General features: G+C 41.9%; 1 protein-coding gene across 28 annotated transcripts in view; it reads left to right on the forward strand.

Moving 5' to 3' along the window:
* The window catches only part of ARHGAP26 (Rho GTPase activating protein 26), a 914,282-nt gene that overhangs the window by 835,679 nt on the left and 64,840 nt on the right, over positions 1 to 13,763 (forward strand). For 3 of the 28 annotated variants that reach the window (XR_013531307.1, XM_078361988.1, XM_078361952.1), the window contains exon 21: positions 13,322 to 13,403. The exons of the other annotated variants lie outside the window; for them this stretch is intronic. Coding sequence is in view for 2 of the 3 variants with exons in the window: in XM_078361988.1 (XP_078218114.1) it covers positions 13,322 to 13,403 (82 nt within the window). In the remaining variant the exon portion in view is untranslated. The remainder of the gene's footprint in view (positions 1 to 13,321; positions 13,404 to 13,763) is intronic. 28 annotated transcript variants of the gene reach the window in all.

Raw genomic sequence — 13,763 nt, forward strand, 5'->3', positions numbered from 1 at the left:
CTGAGAGCCTATTAGATCTACAGAATCTCAGGCCCTGCCCCAGACTTACTGGATCAGCAATTCTGGAAGAAGGGGCCTGCAAACTGTGTTTTACCAAACTGCAGCTGATTCTGATACATGCTCAAGTCCGAGACCAATAGTGCATAGTGACCTAGTGCTTTAAGCTAATGAACTTCCACCAGACTAAAATCAGGACTTACCTCCGTGTAAAGCTCTCAGGGCCAAGCCTGTGTCATCACCAGCACCCTCTGATTGTCTGTGCAGTGATGACAGTACTGGGGCTTAACTGAGCTCTGCCCCTGGCCTTTGGGATCAGTCACAGCTTACACAGCTGAGGAGGGATGGGTTTGCTTTTCACAGGAACCTATTAGCTCACCAGTGCTGCACTTTCAGTCTCCCTGCAAAAGCCCAATCAGCTGCTTCGCAAATGCATGCCTGTTGGTTACAAATCAAGGCAGGTTGGATATATCAATTAATCAAGCCAGTAGATATTTTTATTTTTTATCTATTGTGTGTGTAACATGAAAAGATCAAGATGCTGATATTGACAGAAAAATAGCTCCCAGGCTATGTGATACTCAAGATGATGGGTGAGCCTCAACGTGGACAGATTAGAGATGTCTAAATCAGCATTTCCCAAACTGGTACAAGAAGGGAAGGGGGCAAGAGCTGCATTGGACTAAGTTCAACAAATTCTTTTTTTTTTCCCCGCCTTGAGACAGGGTCACTTTGTCACCCAGGCTGGAGGTCAGTGGTGTGATCTCAGCTCACTGCAACCTCCACATCCCGAGTTCAAGCAATTCTCCCACCTTAGCCTCCCAAGTAGATGAGACTACAGGTGCACACCACCACACCCGGCTAATTTTAGTATGTTTTGATACAGACAGGGTTTCACCCTGTTGGCCAGGCTGGTCTTGAATTCCCGACCTCAAGTGATCTGCCTGTCTCAGCCTCCCAAAGTCCTAGGACTACAGGTGTGAGCCACCATCCCTGGCCAGTTCAACAAATTATTGACTAGAGAACTTCTGAGACTTTAATATGTCCATCATGAAAGGGCATCTGTTATGCTACGTTTTCTAAATATATTGACCATAGTACGTGATTTCTACAGAATTCTCTTAAGTCTCTTGAAACAGCATTCCATGGTTTGGGAAATGCAATTCTAAATCAACACTCTACTTTTGAGTGGGGAAATGTATTTCTCATAATGGATGCCGTTATTATGGTAGAGATCCTTCCAGAGAACTGAGTTTTTGTTTACACACAAGTGTATGGCCATAAATAGCTATCTGAAGACTGAAATGGGTTATATCATGTGAAAAGCATTGGTAAGCTTTAGAATCGGGGGCAGGGCAAAGCCTGTGGCCTGTTTATGGATCTACCAGGGTCAAGCCTCAGCTCTGCATGTAACTGGGGTAAGTTATTTGCTATCTCTGAGCTAAACCTCTTCTGTGAAATGGTAATAATAATAATAATACCACCAATATTCAAAATTGTTATGAGATAATGCCTTCCTAACCCTTAGTAAATGGCCTTGATCAGAGTAACCCATCAATTAAAAATTGGTTTCTACTATTATTTTTCTTTCTTTCTTTCTTTCTTTTTTTTTTTTTTGAGATGGAGTTTCACTCTTGTTACCACCCAGGCTGGAGTGCGATGGCGCAATCTCGGTTCACCGCAACCTCCGCCTCCTGGTTTCAGGCAATTCTCTTGCCTCGGCCTCCTGAGTAGCTGGGATTACAGGCACGCACCACCATGCCCAGCTAATTTTTTTTATTTTTAGTAGAGACAGGGTTTCACCATATTGACCAGGATGGTCTCGATCTCTTGACCTCGTGATCCACCCGCCTCGGCCTCCCAAAGTGCTGGGATTACAGGCTTGAGCCACCGTGCCCGGCCCTATTATTTTTATTTCTTCTTCTTCTTTGCTCTCAGACCAACCCCCTTACCAAGGAACAAACCCCTAGTATTGATTTCTTTCTGTGGTGGCCGTAGATGGACACTCAGTGGTTTTTTTTGTTTGTTGTTTATTTGTTTGATCCTGATGTAATACAAAATAACCCAGATTAAAAACATTGATATAATTTTTTAAATGACTTAACATACTCCAAATTAAATTAACTTTAAATAATAAAATATACTGAAATCAACAGAAGTACTCGTCTTCTAAGACAAGCATTGGACTATCTACACAGAGAGTGTTGGTCAAAGCCCCCTACCCTACTGTTCCTCCATTGGGTGGAACCAACTGGAAATTATGCTAATTAGACTAGAAACTAATTGCAATCTCCACTCTCCGCTGGGGAAGAATTTAGCCTCAGGAATTTCTCTCCAGCCTAGTACTCGGTTGATTTGACTGTCATTGTGGCAAAAAAGAAAACAGCTTCTGAAAAAAAAATTATCTTGAAATGTAGTATCTTAATCATTCGCTGTATTTGTACTATCAAATTCTCTTCTAGTGTCTATCACTTTCCTTCACAAGGGAGCAGTGGGATTCTCACTAAGACATTGCTTTAATGTTCCTTCTAATATTCTTTCCAAAGGGGAGCCAGGTGGTGATGGGGCTATTCAGTGGCTGTTGTCAAAAATACACAGAAAAGGCATAAAATAGCTGCAGTAAGACTACATTATTATCTCGTTTCCCTGTACAGGAGAAGCCTTGTCTTCAGAGAAAACTAAGATGTATTGTCCACAAATAAAGGCAAAGGTGTTCATACAAGGATGATGTATTAGGATCCTAAGAAGAAAGTTTGGTGCAGTCAAAATAATATCTCTCGGGGGGGGGGGAGGTTTATTTACATAAGAGATGGTGCCCAGGAATTACAAGAGGTGGTACAGTAAGCCAGGGCTAGCAGCTGCTGCCCAGTCACCACCCTTAGGTAAGAGGATGTGAGAGGAAAGTGGTACCAAAACCAAGAGGGATATACGAGTTGGTGCCTTGACAGGAACAGTGACCTTTGGTCAAGGGACACAGCCAGACCTTTCAGAAATGGAATAAGTGCCTTGGCCCTCTCCTTCCCTCTGCTACTCTAAAGAGCTCCTCATTGGTGAACCCAATAGGAAGCCAGAGGTTGCAGAAGCCCTGTTGATGAAATCCATGCTGGTTGGATCCCAGAGAAGAGATCAGGATGAAGATTGTGTCTGGAGAGGCAAATGAATCCTGTCCAAAGAGTGGAAATAGCAGGAATCACTATCAATAAAGGATGGCCTAAATAGCTGGTAGAGTTGAGTATATCCAGTACAACAGTACAACAGAGGTAGTTCTGTATGTGCTGTTCTAGAGCTACCTTCAAAGGCATATTAAGGGGGAAAAAGAGGTGCAGAATAGTGTGCAACTGTGGCTGCCAGTCCAGATGGCACATTAGCACCACCTGGAAAGCCTAAAATAAAAAATACTCACACCTAGGCCCCTTCCCTGGAGCCTCAGAGTTAACTGATCTGATGTAGGATGTGAATTTTGGTATATATCTTAAGCCTCCCAAGTGATTTTGATATGCAGCTAGATTTGAAAACCATTGGTGTACATTATACGATATTATTTTACATAAGAATCCAGGGGTATAGACACACACAGGTGGGTGTAATGTCTGTAATATTTCTAGAAAGATACAGGGGAATGTGTGTGGTTTTCTCTGAAGGAGGCAGATGGGGATGGTGGTCTGTGATGGAAGGAACACTGACTTTTCATTTTAACACTACCCTCTTGTAGTGTGGGATTTTTTTTTTTTTTTTTTTTACGTGTGCCTGCATTGTTTGGTCTGAGTTTGGTATGTTTCTTAAGCCTCCCAAGTGATTTTGATATGCAGCTAGATTTGAAAACTATCAGTGTGTACTATATGATACTATTTTATGTAAGAATCCAGGGGTATAGACATACACAGGTGGGTGTAATGTCTAATATTTCTAAGAAGATACAGGGAATGAATCATGCGGTTTTCTCTGAAGGAAGCAGATGGGATGGTGGTCTGTGGTGGAAGGAACACTGACTTTTAATGCTACCCTCTTGTAGTGTGGCTTTTTTTTTTACATGTGCATGAATTGATTGTTTAGCTTGAAAAACTCAGAAATACATTTGCTTCATTTTGAAACGACCATTCATTCTCTTAAAGCTTTGGAGCATGTCTTTGTGAGAAAAGATTTTTCTTTTTAACCTTAAAATTTTTTGTATTACCTCAATAGCTAGGAATCTAAATGAGATGCTATTTGACAGAAGAGTAAGGCCTATACCAAGAAGTTGTTGCTTTTGGTGTGGCTTTTTCTTTTTCCTTTTTAAATTTCTTTCTTTTTTTCTCTTTAGACAGGGTCTCACTCTGTTGCCCAGGCTGAGTTCAGTGGTGCAAACGCAGCTCACTGCAGCCTCGATTTCCCAGGCTCAGTCGATCCTCCCACCTCAGCTCCCATGTAGCTGAATAGTCCCAGGCACATGCCACCATACCTGGCTAATTTTTTTTTAAAGAGATGGGGTCTTGCTGTATTGCCCAGGGTGGTCTCAAATTGCTGGATGCAAGAGATCCTCCCACCTCAGCCTTCCAAAGCGCTGGGATTACACATGTGAGTCATTGTGCTTGGGCTGGTATGTTTTAAGTTAAAATGAAATTAAGGCCATTGAATCATTCCTTCAATGGCCAAATGGTTCATTCTCTCCAGGCTGGCCTGTCCAGGGCTCCATGTCAGTTTATTAAGTGTTAACTCTTGGCACAGCAGAAGAAATCATCTATAGAGTTAATTGAGCTCTTGCTCAAGAGTTGAGTAGAACAAGTTAGACTCTTGCCTCTAGGCTATTTCAGATTTCTTTTTTTTTTTTTTGGAGATGGAGTCTTACCCTGTTGCCCAGGCTGGAGTGAAGTGGTGCAATCTCAGCTCACTGCAACCTCCGTCCCCTGGTTTCAAACGATTCTCATGCCTCAGCCTCCTGAGTACCTGGGATTGCAGGCACCGGGCACCATGCTCAGCTAATTTTCGTATTTTTAGTAGAGACAGGGTTTAACCACGCTGGCCAGGTTAGTCTCAAACTCCTGACCTCAGGTGATCCACCTGCCTTGGCTTCCCAAAGTGCTAGGATTACAGGCGTGAGCCACTGAGCCCAGCCTCAGATTTCTTATTAAAATTAGGGAGCCCTAACTTAAGAAACCAGAAAGTCAGTTTAAACAGTAAGCAGCTACTCCTGAACTCCTCCTCCAACATCCCAACCAACATTGTGAAGTATAAGTAGTTCAATTATGTTGAGCTATATATAGTTCTTTCACCTGATCTTCATCTGTCATTCTCCATCTGCTCTCTACCCAATTTCCTTTGAAAGCTCCATTTGAAAGCAGAATATATAATGGGAAACCTTAACTCCTGACCTTTATGGATATATACTAGAGTTACTCAGTAATAATTAGCAGTTGCCCTGGTAACCTCAGACTTACTGCTTAAATCACCCATATTTGTCATCATCCCCTGCCTGCAGGACAGTAAGATCACCTGCTTTGTGCTAATGAAAATGGGGACATTTTAGTAATTTTATAATCCTTTTCAGCTTCTATTGTAGGAGTAGAAGTGATATTGTTTGTGATTATGCTCACTGAAAAGAGGCTTTTTGTTTTGTTTTTTAGTTACTAAAGCAGTGAGGTAGAAATTCTATGTTTTGAGCAAATTGGAAAACGTTGTTTAGTTTATTTTGTTTACCACTTTACTGAAAACCTTAGAAAGTTTAGGTAGGTGAAACTTGCAGACTAGAATTTAAGGATGACGGCTCTGGAGATAGAAAGGGAGAATGAAATTGGCAAGTCTGTCATCATATCAGACATCACAGACAAAGATGAGTAAAGCCACTTACTCCAGCACTTTGACACTTTGACACAACACTGCTGGAAAGTTGGTCAGTCAAAAGCTGAAGCACAAGAGAGATTTCTTCAAATGAATATGTTGGCTTCCACTCTGTCTCGGGGGAAGCCTGCATCCCCTGTAGCATCCATATACTGTGCCCTACAGCATAGACCTCATTGTAGGAGCTCCATGTAACTCTCCGGTTCTTTTGGAGGAGAAACAGACACCCTACTTCCAAACATTCACACACACCCCACACACACGTAATATTCTCTCCCATTTTTCTCTTGATCCTTTGTGTGGAGATATAGTTAGAAGAAATACGTCCTTAGTCATTCCATGGCAGGACTTACAATGTTCAGTTGTCACAGTGAAAATAAACTGGAAAGAAATCAGAAATCGAGAAGTGGAGTCATGGGAATTCTGGACATGCTAATCTAGTAGAGACAAGATCTACATGTCACTGATGGCCATGGCCAAGGTGATCATCTCAGATAGCAGTCAGACTCTGCACTATCCCAAGAGAAGGCTACAAACATTTCGTATTAGGAAATGAACACTCCACCTGTTGAATATTTGCTACTGTAGCCTAACTACACTCTGGAGCACTCATTAATATCAGCATCAACAATTGGCCAGCTCTGACAGACAGTCCCTTCCCAGTGAGTGAGCAAACACTTATTGAACACTTACTGTTTAAGACATTCAGGATGCAGTGGCCCACACCTGTAACCTCAACACTTTGGGAGGCTAAGGCAGGAAGATCACTTAAGCCCAGGAGTTTAAGATCAGCCTGGACAACATGACATACCATCTCTACAAAAAAAAAAAAAAATTAAAAATTAGCTCAATGTGGTGGTGTGTGCCTGTGGTTCCAGCTACTTGGGACCTGAGGAGAGGTTGAGGGGAGGATCGTTTGAGTTCAAGAGGTCAAGGCTACCATGAGCCGTGATTGCACCACTACACTCCAGCATGGGTGGCACAGTAAGACCCCATCTCAAAAAGAAGACACTATTCCAGGCACTATGAAAGAGACTAAAATATACTCTCCTTGCTGCTGTTAAGATGGGGAAGATCAAATCTACATATGTCGGGGAGCATTGCTGCCAATGCAAGACAGATTTTAAGTAGTAAGTGAGCAGTTGGGTCATTTAGTCAAAAATATTTACAGTTGAATGAAGTATCTTTGCAATTGTAGGCAAGGTTTCCAATAATTTCCCTAGTTTGATTCTGCTTTGAAGTGTGTGATTTCCTTATCTGCCTTGGTCTTATTGCTGTAAGTTGAGTAGAAGGACTTAGGACTTCTAGTTTGGTTTTTTTTTTTTTAGACAGAGTCGCACTCCTTTGCTCTCAGGCTGGAGTGCAGCGGTGCATTCTTGGCTCACTGCAACCTCTGCCTCCCAGGTTGAGGCAATTCTCTGCTTCAGCCTCCCAAGTAGCTGGGATTACAGGTGTGCCCCACTACTCCCAGCTAATTTTTGTATTTTTAGTAGAGATGGGGTTTCACCATGTTGGCCAAGCTGGTCTTAAACTCCTGACCGCAGGTGATCCACTCACCTCTGCCTCCCAAAGTGCTGGGATTACAGGCATGAGCCATTGTGCCCAGCTGGAGTTCTAGTTTTATGATTCAACTTTTTTCTCCTGTTCTCCAAGAGAGTTCATACCTCTCAGACTCCACCAAGCTATGTCCCAAATATTTTTTTTTCCCCCACTGAGGACTCTGTGGCTCTAATGTTTTAGATTTTTTTTAAAAATCTTAAAATTTGGACTTCTATAGAAAGGAAAAAATATCAAAAAAATGAAAAGCTGCAAGTTGATCATTTGCACATGTTGCGTGTTTAAAGTCCTCTCCACCCCCCTATAACAAGAGACTTTAGCTTTATGGTGTATGTCTTCCTTTTTTTTCTCCCAAACAACTAGCAGTTTACTAATATTTGTAATGGTAAAAATTTGTAACAATTTCTTATATAATCTACTATACCAAATATCCTATTAAAATAAAATTTAATTCATATCTTGAAGGATTGCTTTCTGACCTTAGATGGAAAAGGAAAGTTTTATGAATGAGTAGTTCTTTAAACCCTGAATTGGTGCAACCAGGAAAAAATAAGTGAAGAGAGACTATGCCTTGCTATGGGTCAGGGGAAGTTTTGCTATTAATTTTCATGCACTATCCAAATCTCTGAATAGATATGAGGTCCTTTTTTTTGGGTTCTTTGTCTATAAGAAAAATGTAAATTAAATTTCCTCTTCCTTACACACCAGTTAGTAAGTTGTTACTTTAATTTCAGCATGAATCAATTAGGTTGGATGCCCACAAGCAAGCACCCTGGTTCATCATTTCAAAGAAAGAGACTCTTTTTGCTGTATTTGTCTTTGCATCTGTGGGTGATTTTTCTACTCTTCTAGTACCAGGAGTTTCTTCTTTTCAATTGTATGCCAACTCCAGTGGCAATACAAAGGGAGGGTTAATAAAACTTGAGTTGATATTTTGACTATAGCTAGCTCTGAATTGGAGCATAGAGAGTTCTATTAGCCATAACCTGAGTGCTCCTGTTGAAACCCAGAGCCAGCTTTATGCCTTAGTCATCATTTTTTATTCACCTTGTATAATTAAGTTCCCAGCGTAACCCCCTGGCCTTGGCACACCACAGGAAGAATTAGGTCTCTGTGCAAAAATGTTCAACAGAAACCTAAGACCCTCATCTAGAATCTGAATATATAATCAGATTATATATATAAACATTTCATCTAATGTTTCCCTTTGGAGTATAGCACCACCTGTTTTAAAAAAGGACGCCTCCTTTTTAAAATTTATTTTAGATTCAGGAAGTGTGTCGGGCCCCCAAACACAAGAGCAATGTGATTTCGTGTAGAACCCTGTTTGTATGCTGCATAGCCCTATGTTTCACTTAAGATTCATATAGAAATCCAAGAATTTGTAGTGAGTAAGAAAAAAAACACCATCTCTGCTCAGCTGAGCTGGCCTGTGTGCTGAACTAGAAAGATGGCTCCGTTTCTCTGGAGAGGATATGATGCTTTCAAGGTTGTTTTTTTACACATCACCATGGGGCTGGCCTGGCTACATGCTAAAGATGTGAAACCTGAGTGCGTGAAGCTCGGGTAGAATCAGAACCCCTAGGGGCCCTGCACTGGTTTTACTGAGTGGAACATACAGGTTACAGTTTTTGGAGGCTGGATGGGAAAGAGGGAGGAGATGAGGATGTTGTCAGAGAGGAAGGAACTTTGGGGGAATAGAAGTAGCTGAAATAAAGTTTTATGGAGTTTCTCGTACACAGTGTCTGATGTGAATCCTCCTCCATGTCACCTCATGTGGACTTCAGTAAGAACCACTTTCTCATTATTCAGTCTTCCACAGTATTAAGAACTTGGGTTCTGGGGGCAGATTTACCCAGAGTTCACATCTCAACTTTATTAGTTATTTTACAATGAACACTTCCTTTTTAAAATTTATTTTAGATTCAGGAAGTACACTTGCAGATTTGTTACATGGGTATAATCTGAGCTGATGGGGACAGGGCTTCTAATATACCCATCACCCAAATAATGATCATTGTACCCAATGGGTAATTCTTCATTCGTCATCTCACCAACCCACCCCACCTTTTGGCATCCCCAGTGTCTGTCATTTTGATCTTTATGTCTATAATGTGTATTCTTTATTCCCTACCTATAAGTGAAAACACATAGTATTTGATTTTCTGTTTCTGAGTGCAATGAACAGTTCCTTCCCCTCGGTAAGCCTCATCTGTTAAATGGAAATAATAATAGTATCTGCCTCCTAGGGTTGTTAGGATGAAATGAAATAGTTCATGTAGAGCACTTTGCTTGCCTTCTGGCTCATAATCAAGGCTCAGTAAAAGTTACCTGCCATAATTATGGTCATTGTCGCTCTTTTAACAGTCACTGAGGATTTGGAATGTGTTTGGAGGGTAGTACTGAGGTGCAGAATCCTGCTTCATGATGGACAGACACAAGGTGAGAAGGGAGGCTGCTCTCCAGGTTCCAGTGATATCCGAGTTAAAGAATAACACACGCCTTTCCCCTAATTCATCTAGAGCAACCCCCTGTACATAGCTGGCAGTGAGCCCCAAAGCTGTATGAGTAGCCAGAAGAGCCCACAGTTTCATCAGCCCTCTAGACCTGTTGGACACTCTCAGGTCAGGGTTACTGAAGGACTGTGGGCAGGAAGCCCAGGCCAGGAATCCAGGAGAGGCTGCTTAGGGCTTTGGGGTCTAAGCAGAGCAGGAACTATAAAGAGGTGGAGCCACTTGGAGTAAGGCAAGGACCAGAATGGAGTGGCTCTTTTTTCTCCATGTTACCACTATTCAGCTACTTGGTGTGTTGACCTCTCTACATACAGCAGCTGCCTCTCAGTGCTCCCATCTGGCTTGTTCTTTCCCACCATTCTGTGTCTGTGGCTTTACTCTCCCTCATGGCTTCTGCTTCCATAGTTTTGGATTGCCATGGGCCCCGATTGGTCCCAGTGCTCTCATAGCCTCATTCTCTTTAGAATTTCACCTGCTGCTGAAATTCATGTCATTCTCTTTAGAATTTCACCCAGCACTTTGGGAAGCCGAGGCAGGTAGATCACAAAGGTCAGGAGTTTGAGATCAGTCTGGCCAATATGGTGAAACCCCATTTGTTCTAAAAATACAAAAATTAGCTGGGTGTGGTGGAAGGTGCCTGTAGTCCCAGCTACTTGGGATGCAAGAGAATCACTTGAACCCAGGAGGTGGAGGTTGCAGTGAGCCAAAATCACACCATTGCACTCCAGCCTGGACAACAGAGCAAGACTCTGTCTCAAAAAAAGGATTTCACCTGCTGCTTTGCAGAATTCTCTGCCAGCTGGCCTGAGGGAAAACATCTATGGACTGGAGATTTTGAGGCAGGGGATTCTACAGTTTACTCATCTGTAGCCACAGGGAACTGGGTTACACAACCTTTCAGCAGGAACTGAAGGCAGAGCGTGTTCGAAGGTTGCCAAGTCCAGGTCATACCTTTTGCACAGAATTACAACAAACCTGGCTCCTTGGCTTTCCACCATCCAATATTTTGGAAGTAACACTCATACCACAAAAGGTAGTTACATTCACAGAATAGAAAATTAATAATTGCTGATGAGGCAAAGTACAGAAGAACTTTTTCTGAAGTCATAAAAACTGTACTAATACAAAGGTCTGGGTAAAGAACTAGCTACCCTTCACATCCAGCAGCTTCTTTGGTCACAACTGTATGACAGCACAAGACGTTAATTGATTTTTATAATTCTCTCTCCTCGATTAAGTAAATTGTATTCGATATATTCTGTCTTTGAAGGTAGAAAAATGTGTGCCATGTTTTAGAAAGGTTTCCATTAATTGGTGGGGCACAGTGACTCAGGCCTGTAATTCCAGCATGTTGGGAGACAGAGGTGGGTGGATCACTTGAGGTAAGGAGTTTGAGACCAGCCTGGCCAACATGGTGAAAGCTCGTCTCTACTTAAAAAAAAAAAAAAATTAACCAGGCCAGGTGGCACGCACCTGTAATCCCAGCTACTTGGGAGGCTGAGACATGAGAATCACTTGAACCCAGGGGGAAAGAGATTGCAGTGAGCTGAGATCACACTACTGCACTCCATCCTGTACAACACAGAGCAAGACTCTGTCTGAAAAAAATAAAAATAAAAAATTCCATTGGTGTAATAAGAATAGCGGTGCTCAAATGATTAAATTTGACTTGTTTGTAGAGTCATTCATCAGTGATATAGATTGCGTACCACAATTCCTTATGACCTAGAGATGGTAATAGTATGGGGGCAAGCACATGACTAAGCCAGACCAACTGTACTGTTTTCATGGATTTTTGTTTTGTTTTAACTGGATCTAGGTTAAGAATCTGTCCTGCCTACCAGAATATCCAGCAGCCATGTTCCCCATCACATAGAGAAAGTCCAGTTGTAGCTATTCTAGTATGCAAAGAGAAACAGACAAGAGACAGTGGAAGCAGCACTTAGAGAGGGCTTTCTGTGCCCCATTTTTTGAGCTTTTTTAACTCTTTCAGTCACTCAACAGATTTTTCTGAATGTCTTCAATATGTAAGCACATTAAAGATGAGTTACAGGGGATCGTACACTTCACGATGAGAATAACAGAAACATAAAATGCCTGTATCAAATGGTCTCAGTCTACAGGATAAGGTGCTGCTGGAATTCCTAGGCAGGAGAGATGACTTTGAACTGGGATGATTAAGGAAGGCTTTGTGATCAAATTTGCATTTGAATATGCACCTTGAGGATAGGTTGGATTTGGACAGGGAGCAGTGGGAAAAGACTCAGAGGCAGGATCACACAGGGCCCATAACTGCTTATAGTTAACTTTGAGCATATGCTTCTCATCTGTAATAGTAAAATTGTTTTGTTTTCTGGTGTCAATATGCTTTTTACTTCTTTGGGCATTAAAGCTGGGGAAGCCTAGTAATGTTGTCTTCCCATTCCAGAATTCCATAATGACTGGATCTGGATGGAACATCTTCTGTCAATTTATTTCATGTAATTGACTTGCTTGAGACGTTCCCTATTTTCATCACAGTTTTGCTTCATAGTCAAATAGACCTCACCATCTGGAACTCTTCTTTTTTTTTTTTTTTTTTTAGCTCACATTTTCTTCCACAAAGGGCCTGTTTTTGTTTCTAAGTGTCACACAAGATCCTATGACATTCTGCATCATCCAACTGCCTTGAGTTTTGTAATGTTAAAAAGCCAACAAAATAGGTTCAGAAATCAGCTATATTCTTCTTTTCTGTGTTGCAACCCAAGACTAAGCACATCAGACACATTCTGACACCTTCAGCTTTTAGCAAAGGCTGTTTGCTTACCTTGGAATCAGGCTGTGTCTCTAAGAGACTAGCTCTGGGCTCTGAGAGGGTAAAGCAACTCAAACAATCAGGATAGACCAGATACATGGTAGGATTTATAAGGAAAAGACATAAATAACGATCATGTAGACTTGCAGGAAATTCCTGCTTGTTTTTACTCCTTACACAGAGCTGTTTTGTTTAGCCTGCACTGACAGTGCTAAACCTGCTAAAGTACATGTGGTATTTATTTTCATTTAGATGGGTAGCATCCATTCTGTGTCTCAAACTATAGGTGAACTATAGAAACTGCATCCCAGATACTCAGTGGTGATGGTCTGACACATTGTCACAGAGCACCATCACTGTTGAAGTGACTGTTGGAGCCTTTGCTTTTGCAATGTTTGCATTTCTCCCAATCCAGAGCCTCTGTGGGCTCTAACAGAGCTATTCCTATTTTCCTCACATGTTTCTGGAAACTGAACACTAGTGCAAATTTCCCTAATATGACATCTTTTACATGTACAGACTGTTGTTATATTCAAGACCCTATATGTCAACTTGAGCAAATTTACCGATCAGTGCTCTTGGTTGCAAGTAACAGAAAACCTAGCCCAACTAAGTTAGGCTAAAATGGAACTTACTTGTTTTCCAGTGTGCAGGAACATCTGTATTCAGGCATGGCGAGGACCAGGGGCATGGATGTTGCCATCAGAACCCAGCTCTTGCCATCTCAGGTCAGCTTTCCTCTTTGCTGAGTCACCTCTTAGATAAGTTCTTTCCTTTTGATCGCAGGGTGGTTACTACCAGTTGGACTTAACTTTCTTAAAAAGCGTAAGCCCAGCAGAAAAGAAAGAGAGAGGCTTTCTTTTTCAGCAGTTTGAAATACAGTCTGGCCTCATTCCTGTTGGTACATATTGAGTCCCATCCCCATCCCTTAACCAATCTCTGTGGCCAGGGGTATAGGTGAAGCTCTGCAGGTCTAGGCCTGAATCACCTGTTCACGGAGAGCAACACCCAAGGCACGTGGACTCTGCAAATTGAAAAGGGGTAGTCCGCAGAGAAGAGACAGCCACAGATGTCACTACACTGGACCT

Source organism: Callithrix jacchus, chromosome 2 (assembly GCF_049354715.1).
Source record: "Callithrix jacchus isolate 240 chromosome 2, calJac240_pri, whole genome shotgun sequence".
In the NCBI taxonomy this organism is placed as follows: Eukaryota; Metazoa; Chordata; class Mammalia; order Primates; family Cebidae; genus Callithrix; species Callithrix jacchus.